The sequence below is a fragment of the Crassostrea angulata genome, chromosome 7 (genome assembly GCF_025612915.1).
Source record: "Crassostrea angulata isolate pt1a10 chromosome 7, ASM2561291v2, whole genome shotgun sequence".
NCBI lineage: Eukaryota > Metazoa > Mollusca > Bivalvia > Ostreida > Ostreidae > Magallana > Magallana angulata.
Window position 1 is genome coordinate 45,696,930 of NC_069117.1, and position 19,870 is coordinate 45,716,799.

At 33.6% G+C, this 19,870-nt stretch overlaps 1 protein-coding gene across 5 annotated transcripts; it reads left to right on the plus strand.

Annotated features, from left to right (window-relative positions):
* The first annotated feature begins 1,271 nt into the window (after positions 1 to 1,271).
* On the plus strand, positions 1,272 to 19,634 carry LOC128191807 (chitin synthase chs-2-like). Of its 5 annotated transcripts, none has more exons than XM_052864110.1 (17): positions 1,272 to 1,490; positions 9,387 to 9,643; positions 9,817 to 10,204; positions 10,967 to 11,997; positions 12,092 to 12,194; positions 12,313 to 12,479; positions 13,016 to 13,095; positions 13,361 to 13,469; positions 13,582 to 13,735; positions 13,880 to 14,093; positions 14,198 to 14,398; positions 15,220 to 15,617; positions 16,111 to 16,275; positions 16,689 to 16,945; positions 17,320 to 17,537; positions 17,653 to 17,840; positions 17,996 to 19,633. In XM_052864110.1, exons 1-17 carry the CDS (start codon positions 1,461 to 1,463, stop codon positions 19,208 to 19,210), a joined length of 5,175 nt encoding a protein of 1,724 aa, XP_052720070.1. In that variant the 5' UTR covers positions 1,272 to 1,460; the 3' UTR covers positions 19,211 to 19,633. The 5 variants fall into 5 exon arrangements, with proteins under 5 accessions (XP_052720070.1, XP_052720072.1, XP_052720074.1 ...); XM_052864112.1 differs by lacking the exon at positions 1,272 to 1,490 and adding an exon at positions 1,495 to 1,621 and having other exon boundaries at positions 17,996 to 19,632; XM_052864114.1 differs by lacking the exon at positions 1,272 to 1,490 and adding an exon at positions 1,591 to 1,608 and having other exon boundaries at positions 17,996 to 19,632.
* Positions 19,635 to 19,870: the final 236 nt, after the last annotated feature.

The window sequence follows — 19,870 nt, forward strand, 5'->3', positions numbered from 1 at the left end:
AGCTGTTCCCTCCACCTCGGGAAAAATATTCTGGTCTATTGACGGCTAAGGAATTAATTAATTGTGTATTCAATATTGCATTTTCTCTCTGGACAGCTATTATACCGTTGTATATCAATACCGTTGTATATCAATGCTGGCTCCGACAGAGGGCGACTCTGGATATTAGAATTTCTACAATTTAAAAAAAAAAAAATTTCCATATAATCTTCCCTATTAGCAAAATAGGGGGAAAATGCTATAACCAAAATGTCTTCCAAATCTGCCAAAAATATATGGGAGGCGTGTCACTAATGTGACCCCTTAAAATAATATGCTACGCCTAGTATCATATTCTGAAAAGGTTTATCAGATGAGGTACGGTCCAACATTAGAGTAGACTATTATGAAACCTTCTACTATGGACATGCCGGCTGCAACCCATTTTCGACCTTTAATATCACAAACACTAAAGAGTGTCAAATAAATTATGAGAATCCCACATAACTTGAATATGTTACTCTTTCATCCGCCTACCATTTATTTGATAAGTTATCATAAACTGCCGACCGGGTAAACGAAGTCTCTTTTACGACATTAGATTATTAATACAAGAGATCACGAAGCGGACACACTGCAGAGACCCTGCCGATTTGTGGCATTGCAAAAAAAATTTACAAAATGGTGTCAAGATTGTGAACCGTTAACCGCTCGTTCCCTAGAAATATAAAGAGCACGTATCAAGTTATAAGCTATACACAGGTATTAGAATCAAGCCAGTTGGGCTTCTGCTGTGAACAACCTCTAGATACCAGAAAGAGGTTGACAAACAATAAAAAAGTCGATATAGTATGGTGTTTTGTGTAATATCTATGTGTCTGACATTTCCATGATAAAGCCCCAAACAATAAAACATCTGTCAAAAGTGTTATGTAGTTTATCAGAAATGATATGTCGTGTATTGAATTTCTTGAAGGTCTTGAATTTCTTTGAAAAAAAATTGAAGTTTTAGAAATGGGCGAAGCAATGTATGGTTCGGTTTTGTTTTTATTTTTGGTACGGTTCTCCGGTGCTATTATATGATTGTTTATAGAATTGTCTAATTTATCTCCATAATCGTATCACTTTTATCATCTTCAGGCAATATCATAGAGCCAAACCCCTCAAACTGACAATATTTGCCTTTTAATAGTATGAAATTTACCATGCACAATCATTAATTTTACGATTTACGCAATGTTGGTTGTTAATATGGTGTATTTGATAGACTCCGAACACTGCTGGATTGATAAAGATTACGCCTTTATATTGCTCGGTGGGTCAGGATTTCCCGGTTTCACAAAATAATCGGTGGTCAGGCAACGAAGATATCGACCCACGTGCACAAAACTATTGGAATTTCAAATCGATAGAGTCGCAAAAAAAAGTGCAGTTTTACAGATAGCATGCGCATATGAGAAGAGAGGCGATAAGACCGGGAAATGGAGGGTCCCCATTTACCGTATATTGATGTGAGTATGATAATAACCATAGATTACAGGTGCTCTAAAAACTGTAGGTTTATTTTGGGATTGAAGTGGTAGAATATGAATACCATACCGCTCGTCACAATTTTGGGTTAGAGAGAAGGTACATTTTACAGGTATATTATCAAGTTTTCACGATTTTAATCAGAGTCTATATGATTTTCTGTATAGTTTTATCAAATGACTATTGAAGAGTCTCTTATATAAACTGTATAAACTGAAGGCAATCCAAAATAAGGACATCTGTACATGTACTAGTATGCGTATTAGAAATTTTAGATTTTTCGCTGATAACAATTTGTTTACCTGCACACAATACTCCTTTAGACATGAAGCAATTTATAAAGTGTGACATGTCTATTGTATGCTATAAATCAAACAGAACAGCACTGGTTAGATTCATAGTGCCGTACACCAACTGAAATTGTTAAACACAGAAAGAAAAATGTAGTTTAATATCAATTCGTTAAAGCTGTAAGAAATTTAAAAAAAAAAAAATAAACAAACTCATCGTGTACAATTTATTGAAAATTGTTGAAAACTAAGCTAAAACAAAACTTATTTTAATAGAGTGACCCTGAAGTTTAAATACTTGTGTTAAAATTAAAGTAACAAATCCTTCATAGCTTGCACAAGCACGATCGAAGGTAAATTGAATTTTTGATCTATTGAGAGATAAAGAAATGTTTTTGCCTTATTTAAACTGAAAGGACCTTTGGTTTTATACCTATTCTCATATTAAGATTTGCTTTTTTGTTTGTCTCCATGTTGAATTATTCGCTTCTGCCAAAATATGCCCTTTCTAAAATTTCTTACTCTTGCGGAAAAAGAGTTCACACGAAAACATTTATATTAAAAACTTATTATTATAAGCCAATAAAGCAAAGGGTTTGGGGAGAGAAAATATACATTTTCTTTAATAAGTCATACTTTCATTCTAACTGTGTAAAAATTGGAAAAAAAGAAATTAGATAAGGAGTATATCTTTGTTATTTAAAGTACACGAGGTCCCCTTATACTAGTATACACTCCATGATACCATTCAAAAACGACAGGACATTATCAATTAATGAATGTCTTAATTTTTAAAGACCAAAAAAAGATGTTATATATATAGTTTATGGTTTTTAATCTTTATAAGAAACAATTCTTCTTTTCATTATGATTACATAATTGCATACCATTAAATAAAGAGATATTGGAAGCTAAATATGTCTAAACGATGCTGTTTATAAAAATGATTTTCTGACCAGGTATTTTTCAAATAGAGTTCTTACAAAAGACTCTGTCCTACTATTGATTAAATGTTTTCCATAAAAGCCCCTGTTTTAAAAACAAAAGTCTATAGTAATTGGCTGTTATTTACAAGAAGATGGTTCCCCATGATTAGAACTGAACTGTTCTCTATAAATAAATCTACCATACTTCAATTGTTAAAAAGCGTTTTCACCAGTTTAGATTTATTACAAGTAGGTTTAAAAATGAAATGTAACTCTAAGAAATGCAAGGAATATTATTGCTTTGGGTGTGAAAAAAATGCAAAGAATGTCATAAAACGACCACTAATGGCAATGTTAGAGTCCCAGTACGGATATTTTCTCAAAATCAATGAGTAGGGTTCCTATATATTAGAGAATAAGAATATTGAGAGACAATGCATATAATGGACAATTTTTCGATTAAAACGATCTAAATATTAAAAAAAAACCTTATCTTCTTGAACAAAATTGTATTAGATACTATTTAAGGTTTTGAATTTGAATAAGCATATGTTTGTAAATTATTTCTAAAATATTAATAAAGCATGTCAGTCTTCTAATTTAAATGTGTATATAACTGTATATTGTACAGAACTATTAAGAACGTTTTTTCCTAAAAAAAAAAGTTCAAAGTAAATGTATTAATTACGATGAAGTATATTACATTTAATAAAAAGCAAAGTCTAAGTAAAGCCATGACATCGTGCTGCGGTAATTAATCAAAGTACTGAAGTACTGAAAGCCGGGCTCTTTTGGTGTGCCTTTATGCATATTGTGTAGTTAAGACTGAAAATATCTCTCTCTCTCTCTCTCTCTCTCTCTCTCTCTCTCATGCTTTTTATGTCGGCAAAGCATCAGAGAGCGACCAAATTTTGTAAGCGGCTAAAAAAAAATATGTCTGTCTAGTAGAAGTTAAAAAGTTTAACAGTTACTGCCTTGAATTTTGCAACAAGCATTATATATTCAATCCCCGTTTCTTCATCGCGCAACAAAGTAGTTCATGGAAATTCATGCGCATTGTATGTGTCCAAAATGCATAGTAATGTTTTAAAAACACGTTATTAATACGAAAACTAAAAAAGATAGACAATTCATGCGAAATTTAATAAAAAGAAACAAAATGCCAACACTTTTGACAAAACGTGGCTCTTTGTGTAACTATTTGGTATAGCGGAAGCTTTACCTTGACGCTGTTTGGTTTTTTGTTTATTTGTGCTATTTATAGTAACATTGGCGATTTGCCTGCCTATAGCCAGTACTCTGCTTTCAGCAGAGCCCGGCTAAAAAAATGTATGTGTCAATGCCACGATTTTCTTTCCGTAAAAGAAAGACGTTTGGAATATATTTAATAAAAGTAAGATCATTTTATTGGGAATGAAAAAAATGATCGAATAAATAATACAAGCGCTAATATCCGAACATGTATTTGGCGTTGTTCTGTCAACCGTTAATGTAATATATTTTGGGTCAAACTGTAAAAGAGAATAAGCTTAAGCCTTTACATAACATAAAAAATCCCTAAATTAGTTCTTGTAGAAAATTTTTACAAGTGTAACATTTGTATAAGATTTTGAGTTTCATGAATCTGATGGGTAATTTGTTTTATCTCCTTAAATATAAGATTTATATGAAATGAAAAGAATTCAAGCTATTTTTTCTTATTTTTTTGCTCATTTTAAAACACACTTGATTAATTGTAGACTGTTACAACCAATACATGAAATAAAATTGCTGAAATCAAAGTATTTCTATCTTATATATCAACATAAATGTAAGTAACTATGATAATATAAATTAAATTGTATAATAAAAATGAAAGCCTCGATAGCATTGAAATTGGTTTTGAAATTTAGCGATATCTGGAATATTCTTCTAGGTAATAATTCCTAGAAATTTGTTTCAAATGGAATGTTGTTTTTCAAATGATCTGTTTAACTGAAAAGGTAACCGAGATAAAGACAGACATGTTATTCATGAAATAAAACCCACTCTTCGGATTGAGAATATCACTTATCGCATGTAGGAGATGCATGCATTTATTCTTTGTCTTATTTTATGAAAAGAAGGTAGATTTATCATTCATTATTTTGTTACCAGGAAGTCTGGTTATATACATGTGTACATGAACCTAGGTGCGTGACATATCGAGAATCAGTTTCGTCATGAGCAATGGTTTTACACAAGGAGCTGATTCTAGTCCTTTCTTATTCCTTAGTCACCTTATCATTTCTTAGATATAGATTTACTCAAACCGAAATCGTGATTTTATTTTCAAAAGATAAAAAATAATTGATTTAAACACGTCATTTACATTACTTCCCCATTCCACACCGGAAGATATAGCTCTAAAAAATCAACCTGTAAAATCGATTCTTTGGAGAAAACTAATGTCCCTTATCTGAACACTGGGCAATAGGTTATCATAGAAAAACATTATCTCATCCATTTTGGATAGATCTTATGTTATAAAATAGACTGGTTGTTTAACAATGTCATAGTAGGTAGCTTAAGAGATCGGGTAAAACAGAAATGTTATGGAAAAAAAAAACCCTTGAGAATCTATAAAGACATTAATGTCATATGTACTAGCCTACTTGTCTTTCAAAGACCTTAAACTGGAACACATATATAAGATCGTAGATTTTCAAATATCAATTTCTGTTATTGAGTTTTATTGAAAAAGGAAGGGAAGGCATTACTAATATTTATTTACTAAACTTTGTTTTTAGTTTTGTTTGAATCATTTAGCAAATAGGTAATCAATCACTACCATGTTTAATGAATAAAAGAAATCTTTTCTTGAAGTTATGTAACAGAGGACCCCCAAGTGTTTAAATATCTAATATTTTAATATTTTTGATAACAAGGACGGGATGACACATCGATTTCGACAGGTAGTCTACTGTATACAAACTATTTAGCTACATAACTCTTATCAAAGATTATGTATCCATGACAACGCTGAATTTCAGATACTGACTTCTTTTTAAAAAAATCAAATCAAACCTGAAAAGATTGGAAGGTTGGAAGGGGTCGTATTAAAATATAAATGATTAAAATCAAGGTCGTTTTTCAAGGGCATTGATAGTTTCAAACACGAATTGTGTGTGATCCAATTTGAACTTCACCCTTAGAAACACGAACTACTTGGTGTAATCTACGTTCCACGAGTTTTATTAGTTCCACAAGTGCTTTAAATCGATATATTTTTTATGTCAAATGATCAGTGTTGAGTGCAAATGCAACAAATGTAACTAGGAAGTATTTTAGCTTTTTTAAAATATTGTTTTCATAGAGTTCAGTCATTTTTTAAGAATGGCTGCAATGTATATTTCTTCTGAGGTAACCATTCATGTAATGGATCTCTGCATGTTATAAAGTAACTGACCAACTGTCATTTACTAAGAATTCTACTTAGAAGAGACCCATAGCACACAGGTAACAGATGAATATAAGTATGTTTTACACTTTTCATCTTATTCTTTTCAATTCGATGAAAAAGAATGAAACATTGTTTAAAACAATTAATCTTAAAGTTGATTCCTTTCCTTTGTGATTAATGAGAAATGATTGTTTTACTGTATAATTTAGGCATACATTGTTGAATACTGATAAACCTAGCTATCCCAAAACGGTAATTTTTTTAGTTTAGTACGAATAAGACCGATAGTGTGTCGCAGATCGATATTTCAATTTAAAAGAAAAAAAATGACGTAACAATTTCATTCTCAGAAATGCCAAAGAACTTTATTAATAGACAATTTATCAGCCTGCATATTAACAAGTTTGGACCATCTTGATTCATGAAACCAATTACGGAGGCTTGATGCTCAACAACTTACCCGTTAGATCTACCTGAAACTGTATAGATGATTTTAAACCTTTAAATGTATCATTTAGTGAAGAAAAAATGCAAACAGTTTAGTTTTATTAAAAATTTGAGTTTTTTCCTTATATATATCTTTATACAGAACTCTTCTTTGAAAGAAGATTGATATTGTATAAAAACGGACACTGCTATAATATCCAGCCCTCTTAATGTGTGTCGTCCCGTCCATATATGTTGAGAAATCAAATGATCTATTAATTTGTAGATTAATTAATGATTAAATATAAAAGATACAAATCCATAACATGTGGTTCAGCTTCTGAGCGTTTCTGAGAATTTAAATTTTATTGTATATTGTATCGTAACGTTCTCGAAGTTAAAACATTCCGGAAGATCATTCCCTTTCATATTTTTCTTGATTAAGAATTTTAAATTTCAATTAAATACTTAAAATAGCAAACCCAAAGATTTGCAGATAGCAATATTGTTTTAAAATGTTTAATCTTATCTGTTTAAAGAAAGCAAGGGACACGTCATTGTTCATGTTGGTATTATCATTCAAGTTGTCTTGAAGATTTTTTCTTTCACAGATTGAGGTTATTTTGTGTGATAAACTGACACTGATTAAACCATATAGAAAGCTTGACGACAAGCTTCAGAATTGGAATGTCTCGTTTTATTACAAAAAGCCCCCATCAAATGTTTTAGTTAGCGTTATTTAGATTTTCTAAATATAGAAATTTAAAGCTTTACTGTGCATACTTTGTAAATAATTTAAAATGAAAAGTGTAATCCAGTTTTTAGATTTACCATCAAATGTTGCTACTGTTGTTTTAGTTAATCAAAAATAAAGAAATATAAAATAAACGAATTCATCCGTGATCTGTCAATAATTAAAATAAAATCAAATAGTTTTGACAAAAGTGCCCTCTCTCTGAAATCCGTCAATTAGAACATCCCCCCCCCCCCCTTCAAAAAAAAAGGAAAAGAAGAAATAAAATTAAAGAATTTAAAAATTAAAAAAAAAACTTAATAGAAAAAAATCTGATAGAAATGAATAAAGCAAAAACCTTGCAAATAAAACGTGCACAATTATTGAAAGGTTACCAAAGTGTATTTTCTAAATTTCTATTTGAACTACTTCATAGTTTTTACCAGTAAATTGTAACAATTCTAGAACAAATGTAACTCAAGAGATTTTCATTTCAAAGGTTATGTTTTCATCTCACAGGAAGATGGCGTTTTCTTAGTGTTACACATAGCGGTTAAAAGGAAAAAAGTAACTTCATGAGTAAAATATATTAACATATATATGAAAAATAGATAAAGCTTTCACTATACAATAAATATTATTATAAATATGCTTAAAGTAACCATTTTATCATCATGTGCGTTCGAACTGGCATATACATGTACAGCCTCTCCTTGCAAACGGTATTAATTAAATTACGCTTATTTATACCTTTCCAATTTCCTTTTTCAATTTTCAAGTTTTCAAACTAAGGGACTCTTGAAATCAACAACCCCCCCTTTTGGAATCTTTACCAACAAATGTTTTCAGACCTTCCCGAGTCGTGATATTTCGGTGTTTTGAGCGATATCTAGTATTATAACCTATAAATCTCATACAGAGTTTACATACAGGTAAGGGGAATGTTTATAAAGTTATAAAACCGTCAGCCCAGAGTACAGAGGCGGTAGCTGGTTCTACAGCTGTGAGGACGGTACCGTGTACTGTGGCGTAAAAAAATCTACACACACTTACAGGGACCAAAGTCGCAACAGCGGTGTCTAATCATAAGGAATGTGTGCCCGTATTCTAAAAGATAATAACTTTGGAAATGTTTAAGTATTCTCATAAGGTATGACTTATATTTGATATCTTTTGACATTATTTTGTGATTCGGAGAAATATTTACTAGTTAGTCTAAAAATTAATATATTCTTTAAAAAAGGAGATCGAGTGAGATTCTGCTCGTTCATAAACTTAGTATTAAAACGTCTCAAGATGTATCACTTTGAAATCTGTTACAAATAGTCGTTTCAATTTGGAGATTGTACACGGGGCCGAAAGGTGCCGGGCAGGGGCACATAGGGATGATACAACAAAAGATCTGAAGTGTTTGTAAATATGATGATTTTACGACCTCTCTGAAATTGATATTGCAACCCCCGCTCGAAGCTTCAAATTGATAAGACACAAAAATGACGGTCATAAAGAACAGACAGGTCGTAGTTTAATGTCTCCATGCTGATTTAGTGGGATACTGACCGGTCTTAAAGGGAACATCAATGTTTTAGGTACTTGGTATAATCAAGATATTGTGTTCAATTTCAGTATATACCATTGTGTTATCAATATGTTAATATAAAGCGGAAAAACTACCCTGATTAAATATATTTTGTGCGTTTTTCTTGACAGATTTCATTGACGTATTATCAGCAAAATCGGTTGTTCTAATGCTGCCTTCATTATCTCAGTACTGATTCATTACTACCGATGGCATTGTAAAGTTTATAAAAAAGGAATTAATTAAAATTGGGGTTATTAAATTTGCATTTTTTTGGTTTTATTAACTTTATCAGTAGAATGTTTGTTGTGTAAAGAACAATCAATACAATACTATATTTCATTTGATAGCTTGTAGAACTCTTTAATATGTTCAAAGATCAAAATATAAACATTTATCGTACATGTATAATTAATAGACATTTGATTTTGTAAAGACTGTAGGGCTCATTGAACATTGTTAAGGAGCCAATTTAACCGTTTCATTACTTATCTATCTTCAGCTTCGGCCATCACCAAAGTTTTTCAATGAACACGGGCTGACATTCCCAGAGGAAGAAGAAGGAACCCCGATCCCGATGGCCAGCATGCCGAATATTGGCGGGATGGACAACGCTGCATATGAAGACGACGAAGAATCATCCAGGTCGGAACGCTCGTACGATGATGTGGAGGACGATGTATTTAGCGAATCTCCACCGAGTTATCATTCCAATGAAATGAATGGAGATCTGCGCGAAGACCAGAAGGAAGAAGCACCGTAATAATTAAATTTTGAATTTCCAAATGGCATATCTGGCTCTGTTTGTTAAAAAAAAATTTTTTTTTCATTTTTATCGTGTTTTGCAATTGAGCGTGCAATATCCAAAATATGAATCCATTACACAGTAAACAGTAAACAAGATCTCATATCATACTATAATTTAATTTCAGGAAAAATTATAAGTGGGATGTTTTTCGCTTGGCCTCGGACGACAATATATCTGGATCTGAACTGGCTTGTTGGAACGCGTGTTTCACTGTCAACAGAGTGGTGCTATGCATTCTGATTTTCGTTTTCGTTTTCATCACGTCGGTTATATCAAAATTTACTTTTATTCTAATGACAACAAACATTTTTCCAAACAAAGGAGGACTGAAGAATCCTAACCAAACTCTGAAGTACTTCAAAGAAGGGAAAGACTTTACAAATGTTGAGGTCACATGGATCTGGAGTCTCCTTCTCGCCATTATAGCACCTTATGTGTTTACTGTCTTGAAATACCTCTGGGTTCTACTTTTTAAGAAAACCAGAAAATTAAACTTTACAGTTTTGCTTGTAGTAAGTTGTTTGCTAAAGTCTGTATACAATAATTGTTAATCATTGGTAGGTCGTAAAATCAATTAATCTTCGACTTTACAATTGCTATTATTATACTTTCATGTTAAATACGGAAATCTGATTGGTTTAGATCTAGTTGATAATCCGTTCCATTACCCTCAGCGTAAGCAACACACTTGGCAACGGGTAACACAGCGAATTGTTACATGCGCTTAAATTATGCGCATGTGGTTCGCGGTAGAATTCACGTCATTTTTCTTTAAGAGCAGACTTCTTAAAAGTCAAGACATTTAGTATGATAAAATTAATAGTGCCTGATATTATATTAATTTTGTTTATATAATGGTAACATTTGTTAACAAATGCATGCACATAACAAGATTTCGTACAACAGCAACTTGCATTGTTTAAAATGTGAATTGGAAAATTAAAATTATACAAATGGATCATGAAACTAAAAATATGAATTAAAAAATTAAAATCATACAAATGGTTTCTAAAAATTCAAATTTTTGAACTATTAATACTAACTTTTCGCAATGAAGCTCTACCAACTGAATAATCTATGTCACAGTTACAAAGAAAATTTAATGAACGATAATATGAATTTTTTTGCTCATAAGAAGAATTAGAATTTTGACAAAAACATCAAAATTAGGTGAAGGATGAATTGTTTTTGTGAAATTTCATTTACATAGATCCGTTTTACGAATGGAAAACTCACATGCTTAAAAACGAGCTACATCTGACATTCTTTTTTAGGCGCTGTGTATCGAGACTCTTCACAGCATCGGACTCAGCATATTTGTCCTGGTGGTTCTTCCAAGCTTTGAACCAATTTCTGCCTGTTTGCTTTGTTTGAGCGTTTCGCTCGTCCCAGCGGTTCTAAAAACAATCTACCCAGAGAGAACGTTGAAGAAAGTGGAGGAGAGCGAGAAAGGTCGGCTTCGCACTGCTCGAGTTGTGAATTCCCTGGCAGTGATCTTTCAGCTTGGTAGTATTGTCCTCTGGACGTACTATGTCTATATCGCTATTGGTTCCGTGAATCCCCAATCAGTCACTTTAATGGTGCTTGTGGCTTTGTCTCCAATATTGGTGTCTCTGACATGGTGGGAAAACTTTGTAAAGCAAGCCAAATTCAAGAACATATCTAGCGACACCGACGGAGAAACATCGGCTCTCATGCGCATGAAGTTGAACATGAGACGACACAGAGTGAAAGCTGGGTTGTTGGTGAATCTATGGAAAATCATCATTACCCTAATTGTAATGCCGACTCTGGTTTTCGGTGTGTTTTGCGAGAATGGAAATGCCTGCATCGATGCATTCTTTTTCCAAAATGAGAGAGGTCAACTAAGATATATCAGTGATGCAAACATGACGGACAACAGAAACTTTGATGAGTTAGGCGAGAAGGGTTGCATATCTTATTTTCCTTTTATGATCTCAATGGCAAACATTTTGTCAAGTATAATATGTTTTAAATTTGCTAAAGCTGCTTGCAAGATTCTGGCACAGAAACTGTGCTTTGCCCTTCCTGTAGTTTTATCAACACCAGTCGTAATAGGACTAATTCTTGGGTTATATTCTAGAACCGTTGATATTTCTTTCGGAAAATGTATACTACCATTAGCAGAATGGAGAGACAAAAACCAAGACCCAACCATTTTGTTCGACATAATAGACACCTACTGGGTAGTCATTGCTGCTGGAGCTCTTGGCTATTTTTCCCTCCTTCTCGTCACAAACCATGTGTGGTCTCCGAGCAAGGAGAGGCTGATTGCAACGGACAGGTGACAAATATTACAAATTTAGTAAATCATTAAAAACAATTCAAGGTCTAACTGTTATTGTGTTCCATTAATTAATTCTTTTTATGACTTGAAGATTATTTGTGCAACCATTGTTCAACGGGGGTCTCCTAGACCAGTCTCTGCTTTTAAATAGAAGACGGACCGACGAAGAATTCAAAAGAACAGAAGAACACAATGTACGTAAAAAGCGTTTATATATGTTAAAAGTAAACTCAAAATTTTTTTATTAATCCTAACAGGTACACATTCTCTAGTAATTTACGTTCACATATGTTTTAAATTTGGAATTTCTAGGAATCGGACAAAAAAGTCCCAATTCCTGAAAAAGACGAGGAAGACGAGAAAAGTAAGATCGATTGGTCAATTCTAAGAAAAGATGACACACCAATGATCTACATGTGTGCTACCATGTGGCATGAGTCAGAAAATGAAATGATTCAGATTTTAAAATCAATATTCAGGTAAACATTTAATCTTCATTCTTCAAAAGTTGTGATTTTTACTCAGATGTCTAAATCGAAAAAAGAATTAACGATATCTTTAAATGAGAACACCCGACGGATACACGCACTTGTCGGTTACAAGTTACAACTATGCGTATCAGTTCACACAACTTTTCTTGTTTAGCAGTAATAACGTATTTTTGTATTTGTCAATGCTTAGAAATAGTATCTTTTATATTTCCTCATTTTTATCTGATTCTATAAAAGTGAAAATTCGTGCTTCTTTCTATCAATATTCGCATTAAATATCAAGGCTGTAAAAAAATAAACACATTTGTTCAAATAAATAGCCAACTAGTTACAAGTTTGACCTTACAGGTACTTTGCAATGTACACGTTTGTTCGTTCGTGTACATACGTGTAGAAATTCGTCAGTTCAAAAAGCCGTTTACGTAAGGCATACACCTTTTTTACACGTACACGTTAGTTTGCTAAACCTCTCTAATATCATATTTCTGTAAATGAAAAGTGTTTTGGAATTATAACTGTTATAGACAAGACGAGGACCAATGTGCCCGCCGTCATTTACAGATGTTTCTTGGTATCAAAGATCCAGATTACTACGAATTTGAAGGTAACAATTTTTACAGTATGAAACTGTAAACATGTGCTTTTTTCACGTGAGATCAGTTTATTATTTTTTTTTATATATCAAACTTTAGTTCCTTCTCATTTAAACACAAATTGTACGCAAAATTGCTGATCCATTTCAATTTTCAAATGAACTGAAATAATTCTTTGACATTTAGCCAACATATTTTTTGATGATTGAAATTGCACACAAACATTCCAATCCATTTCAATTTTCAAATATACTGAAAGAATTCTTTCTCTTTTAGCCCACGTATTTTTCGATGATGCATTCCAAGCACATGGAGATGATGATTACGAGTACCAAGTTAATGATTTTGTCAAACTCCTTGTCAGCTGCATGGACATTGCAGCCAGGTGAATTCACATGTCTTGTATTGACATATAAACAAATTTGCAACTTGCTTGCGGTATGATGCAAATTTCGTCACGTTATTATTTCAAATTAGAGATTTATTTTTATATGCAGTGCGGTTCATAAGACGATAATGATCATCCCGCCTCCAGTAAAGTACCCCACCCCGTACGGAGGGCGGCTAGAGTGGCAGTTGCCTGGTGGAAACAAGCTTATTGCACATCTTAAGGACAAAGCCAAAATACGACATCGAAAAAGATGGAGCCAGGTGAACAAAACAAATAATACTGAAGTCCCCAAGACATTTAGAATACAAATCCCAAAGCTTAAGTTACTTACAAAGAAGATAACAAAAGTCCAAGTTATAAAAAATGTTTATTGTAAATTCAAAATGTTGTTTGACGAATTTCAGGTCATGTACATGTACTATTTCCTGGCTCATAAGCTTATGAACATTCCCAAGAAATCGAAGTCCCAAAGAAGAGTGATTGCAGAGAACACGTTCCTTCTTGCGCTTGACGGAGACGTAGATTTTCAGCCAAAAGCAGTCCAGTTACTGGTAGACAGGATGAAGAAAAACCCAACGGTGGGGGCAGCGTGTGGGCGGATCCACCCAATTGGCTCAGGTACATTTCAGAATTGCACTGATTGTGTATATTTTATAAAAATAACATATAAAGTCTTGGTTTTGGTACAAGGTAAAATTACTTGTCGTGGTTTTGTTTTACAGGTCCTATGGTGTGGTACCAACAGTTTGAATATGCTATCAGCCACTGGCTGCAGAAAGCAGCAGAGAACATAATGGGATGTGTGCTGTGCAGTCCGGGGTGTTTCAGTTTATTCAGAGGGTCCTCTCTAATGGATGATAATGTCATGAGAAGATACACAACACCTCCAACGGAACCACAGCATTATGTTCAGTATGATCAAGGTAAACGGGCGCTGACACATTTTTTCTCCGAATTAGGGGACTACAGAATTGGATCCAGCAATATGAAAAAGGTGGGGGTGTTCCAACAGATGAAAATCAACACATGTAAAATTCGGCACTAAGTAACTTTTGATTCTTATAAAACACAGGTTTTTTTTTTCAATATTTTCCGTCGGAAAAATTTAACAAACATTAATCTCGTCTTGTCCTATTTCAACATCAGAGTGCATTAAGACAAGTTCTTCCAATCTCTTCGAATCCTCTGGATATTGTTTTAAAAGATGAGAGAGAGCAATTTCTAGTATCCTATACTTTATAAGTTTTAGATTCTAAATTTTCGAACAGGCTTGTTGGACCCCTCTACCTTTGATTTAATATTCCAGTCAGTTTACCTTATTGTTTTTCCTGCAGAATCCAAAAGAGATAACATTATATAAATAGTGCCTGTTTGGGAGGGTAACAGTTGAAATTGACACCCCGAGGAAACCATTGTCAACCGACGCGAAGCGGAGGTTGACAATGGTTTTCGAGGGGTGTCAATTTCAACTGTTATCCTCCCAAACAGGCACTATTTATTTTGTTATACTGAATGTCTTTTTTAAAATTTTTAAGAAAATTTTACTGCTTTAATATAGGAATAACGTGAATTCTACAGCGAACCGTACGCGCATAATTTTCGCGCATGTAACATTTTTTAATGTTACCCGTTGCCAAGTGCGTTGCTAACGCTGAGGGTAATAGTAAATATTATTAACTGCGTTTTAACCAATCAGATTTCAGCATTTAACATGAAAGTATAACAATTCCTATTACTGTTTCAGGAGAAGATCGGTGGCTGTGTACTTTAATGCTACAGCAAGGTTACAAAGTCGAGTATGTGGCTGCCAGTGATGCCTTGACATACGCTCCCGAAGGTTTCAATGAATTCTACAATCAGCGAAGGAGGTGGTCCCCGTCAACCATGGCTAATATCATGGATCTCTTAATGGACTGGAAGAATGTTACACGTAAAAACGAGGATATTTCGAAGCTTTACATCCTGTATCAAACATTTCTCATGGTGTGTTCCATCTTGACACCAGGAACAATATTCTTGATGATACTAGGGGCCATCACAATGGCTTTTCCTGCTATTCCGCCATTTGCTGCCATGACAATCAACATAATTCCAGTCATCGGAATGGTTATGTTATGTTTTGTTGCAAAGACAAACGTTCAGGTAATGTATGAGCATTGCGACACAGAGGGAAAATCAAATACTGTTTGGAGAAAAAATTCGATAAATTTTACTTTAGCCAAATTTTTGTAACCTTTACTAAAATAAGATCTGCTACATGACCTAATGCATATCATTATCAAATGTGAATATAAACAGTATGTCATTTAATATTTGTGTCTTTCTTTGTTGTCTGCGATAATACTACGAATCGATTTTGCAATGAAAAGTTCAGTACGTTTCTTCCATTACAATTTGAAAAATATGTAATGGTACAGTTGCTTAAAATTTTGTAAATATAAGTAATCAGAAATCATTCTTTGAATATTTCGAGGTGACGAAATATGGTTGTGCGTGATAAAATCTCTTATAAAGCTGTTTGTGATAGAATCTATCATAAAAACCCTTTGCACTTTATTGGATTTGATCATCTGGACCGTATTTGATAACCTCATCATATTAAAAGTAAGATTTCTTACTCTCTAAACACTTACAGTTGGCCTATGCTGCTATTGTATCCACGGCTTATTCCCTTCTGATGATGGTGGTACTGGTGGGCCTACTGGTGGAGGCGGCAGGGGCGGGCCTCTGCTCTGTCACTACACTATTTCTATTGTTTGTGTCGGGGGTGTTCGTCCTTTCAGCGCTTCTCCATCCACAGGTATGCTTCTGTAGTACATTAAAAAATCTTTGGCACAATAAGACATTCCTGTTGTAATACTCACCGAAATTATCCTCTGAATAAATTAATTGAGACGACCTTAATCGTCATGCGTAATGTTTTTTAGTATATTGCTACCACGATACGAGGTAAAACAAAAATCACAAAATTAACAATATCAAATTCCTGCTTCCAAATGAGGCGCATCTCAGTCCTTTGGAGATAAAAAGAAGGAAAGAAATCAATATTTAAAAAAAAAAAATATGCAAGGATGAGTTTAATTCAACAATTTTTTTAATATCAAGAGTTTTTAATATCCATTCGTACATATTTTTTGTTGTTAAAATGAAAAAAAAATTAAGTATCTACATTGAAGTATTACATTAGTATTACATTGAATTCCTTGTTTCTAGGAATTCTTTTGCGTGTTACACGGATTTTTATACTTCCTGTCCATTCCGTCAATGTCTATGCTTTTGATGATCTACTCTCTCGGTAATCTGCACGTGGTGTCCTGGGGAACACGAGAAACAAAAGTTGCCGCCCCTCCAACACAGCCGGGAAACCAACAATCGCAACAAAATAAAGTACAGAGCTGGTTGAGCAAACTTGGCGTTGCAGACACTGGGGGGACATCGGATTATACTTTTTCATGTGGAAATCTCCTTCGGTGAGTTAAATTGAAGTTTAAACTAAACTTTATTTATTTTACAAGAATTGACAATTTGGTTATCTAAATAAATATCTTCCTATGTTAATGTTCTCTGTAACAATCCTAAGCAGTGTTATTATTAAAAATGAAATCTTAAGAAATTTTAGCACACTTATTAGATAAAATCATTAAAAACATTAGTAATACACAAGAATAATTAACATGCATGAACTAAGTTTGTATAGAGAATTGTAAACATATAGTACTTAAAATGTGTCCATTTATTTGATGAAAAGTATCGAAAAAAAACAAGAATGTACTGCTTCAGACAAGTAACAATTTCATAAGTACAAGGTATGCTATTTCTAATTCTAACGAACTTGTTTTAATAGTTGTGTATGCTGTCCCAACACCTCAGCCCAAACCGAGGACATGCGGTTCCGGGCCATACTGGAGAGATTGGATGATATCGAGTCACATATGACGGAGGTCACCCGGAGTAGAAATCCGAGCCAGTTTGACGATGGTTCCATTATAAATTCAAAAACAGACGAGGAGCACCAACCATTTTCCAAACAAAACGGGCTTTTTGAAATTGCAGTAGAAAGATGTAAGAAATTTAATTGAATTTTGTTTTAAATGTTTTTTTTTTTAATTTTTACTTTCATTTTTTTCATTGTTGAAAAAATTGAGTTATTTAAGATATTAATTTCTTTCTTTGAAAGCAAACCCAGCATATGTTGAAGAGAAAGGACGTAAACGAGATGAAATGAAAGACCCTTATTGGATTCACGACAGCTCTTTGCAAGATGGTGCTAAGGACTGTTTATCTGAGGATGAAATTAAATTTTGGAATGAATTTATTCCTCAGTATTTGAAACCATTAGAATCGAACAAAGAACAGGAAAAGCAAGTGAGTATGAAAAATAAGAAGCAGATATCTTACTACTCAACAATCCCTGGAGTGATTAATCTTAAATTTTAGACATAAATGGTTACTTTACGAAAAAATTCTTTTACAGAAGAATATGGAATACGAACATTATCACATTTTTTTTTAAATTTCAGACACAAAAAGGTTTGATTGAATTGAGAAACAAAGTTTGCCTTGCTTTCCTTCTGATGAATGCGTTGTTTGTGACGATTGTTTACGTTCTGACGGAGGTGAACCTAAGTACCAGTCAAAGTCTCTCCATTCCCCTCCCCTGTACAGTGGAATCAGGACGACCCGGACAGGGTTATATTGAGCCCATATCATTTGCCTTTACCGCCATATTTGGAATAATGCTTCTTCTGCAATTTATTTGCATGCTTTTCCATCGGTTTTCTACCTTCTTGCACATTGCTGCTTCCACGGAGGTTAGTTTAAAGAGACAGCTGATAAACAGAGTGCGCGGAACTGAAACAGGACCAAAAGAAATTGGAGTAGAAGAAGGTTTACAACTTGTCAAAGAAATGCAAGCACAAGACAACTCAGACACGATGTCTGTAATGTCACAAGAAACGACTGTGAGCGACGATGTCGAACTTTCTGGTCAAACCAAGGGCAAAGACTTGTGGAAGAAACTAGGTAAACGCCAGAGAATGGAGGTTGGTGGAAAAACTTTGTCAAGAAACTTTGCCAAAAATTTCGCCAAATTGAACAAGGCTATAGTGGATGAAGATGGTTCCAGCACACGAGGATTGGCAGAACAAACACTTGAAGATGCGACACAGGAAAGAGTAGCAGCCGTTCAAAGAGTTTTCAAAAATCGATTTCAGAGAAAGTCTCTGATGACAATTGTTTCTCTTGCGCAAAACCAAAGACAAAAGGATGAAATAAAGAGAAGAGCGACGCTTCTTCAAAAGAAGAAGGTTGTTAGTGCATGGAAGGCAGCAGCCGAGAGAATCAGACTGCAAGAACGGATGAAGGAGCAAAGGGAAAGCGCTGCTGGAAATCGAAAAAGTAAAGTAGGCTTTGCCGATGTGATGAAAACTGCGGCTGCAATAGAGAGAAAGAAGAAACTATCAATGCAACAAAAGAAGGAAAGTGAAAAATTGATAACTGACATTGAGGAAGAAAAGGATGAGGAGCATTCACCTATTAAACAGATCAATGAACCATCACTAAAAAGACAGATGGACGAACGTCCACCGAAGAAACAAGTCGACGAAAGAAAAGCCCGGATATCTGTAGATAACGAAAAGGAATGGCCTAGTGAGCACGCGTACGCTGTACAGCCAACGGAGGAGCCAATGGCAGACTCGGAGGGAGATTATGCAAATGCTGACGTGCTCTTTTAAGAGGCAAACAAATTTCGAGAGATTTATACTGTGATAAAATGTGAGAATGTGTTTTATGTAAATTTTATATACATGTACATTATACCAGTATGAATTCACTTTTGCATCTTTTTTATTTATCAAGACTTTTATTTTATGTCTTATAAAATTTATTACTAGTATCGTTACATATTTATGTTTATTAATAGGAAAAGAATATTATGCAATTGATATAATTTATATCCCAAAACAGAAATTAAGCAATACCCCAAAAATGTGACTGTGCGTAGTCGGATAACCATCCAGCTTATGCTATTTTCTTCAATATAATTTTTATAATTTTATTAAGGAACACGTATATAATCTTATCAAATTTACTGCTTGCATATTACAATAATATTGTATATTTTCTTATCATTAATACATAAATATACCGAAATAAATTTCGCAAGATTGGTTTGTTGTCACTTTGAATGGCTAAATTATTATTTGATTACTATAACATTATTATCAGCCTTTACCAAAAAATCGATTAATTGCATGATTCTTACTGTATTTATTATAGGACCTACATTTCTGGTAAAGTTTAAATGTTTCATCATTTTGTTTTTAGCTCACCTGAGCTGAAAGCTCAAGTGAGCTATTCTGATCACATTTTGTCCGTCGTCCGTCTGTCCGTCT

Coding starts and splice junctions, on each gene's coding strand:
- LOC128191807 (XM_052864110.1), top strand. CDS start 1,461: ATGGAGGGTCCCCATTTACCGTATATTGAT. Junction 13,470..13,581: donor TGCATGGACATTGCAGCCAG/GTGAATTCACAT, acceptor TTTTATATGCAG/TGCGGTTCATAAGACGATAA. Junction 16,946..17,319: donor TCATGTGGAAATCTCCTTCG/GTGAGTTAAATT, acceptor TTGTTTTAATAG/TTGTGTATGCTGTCCCAACA.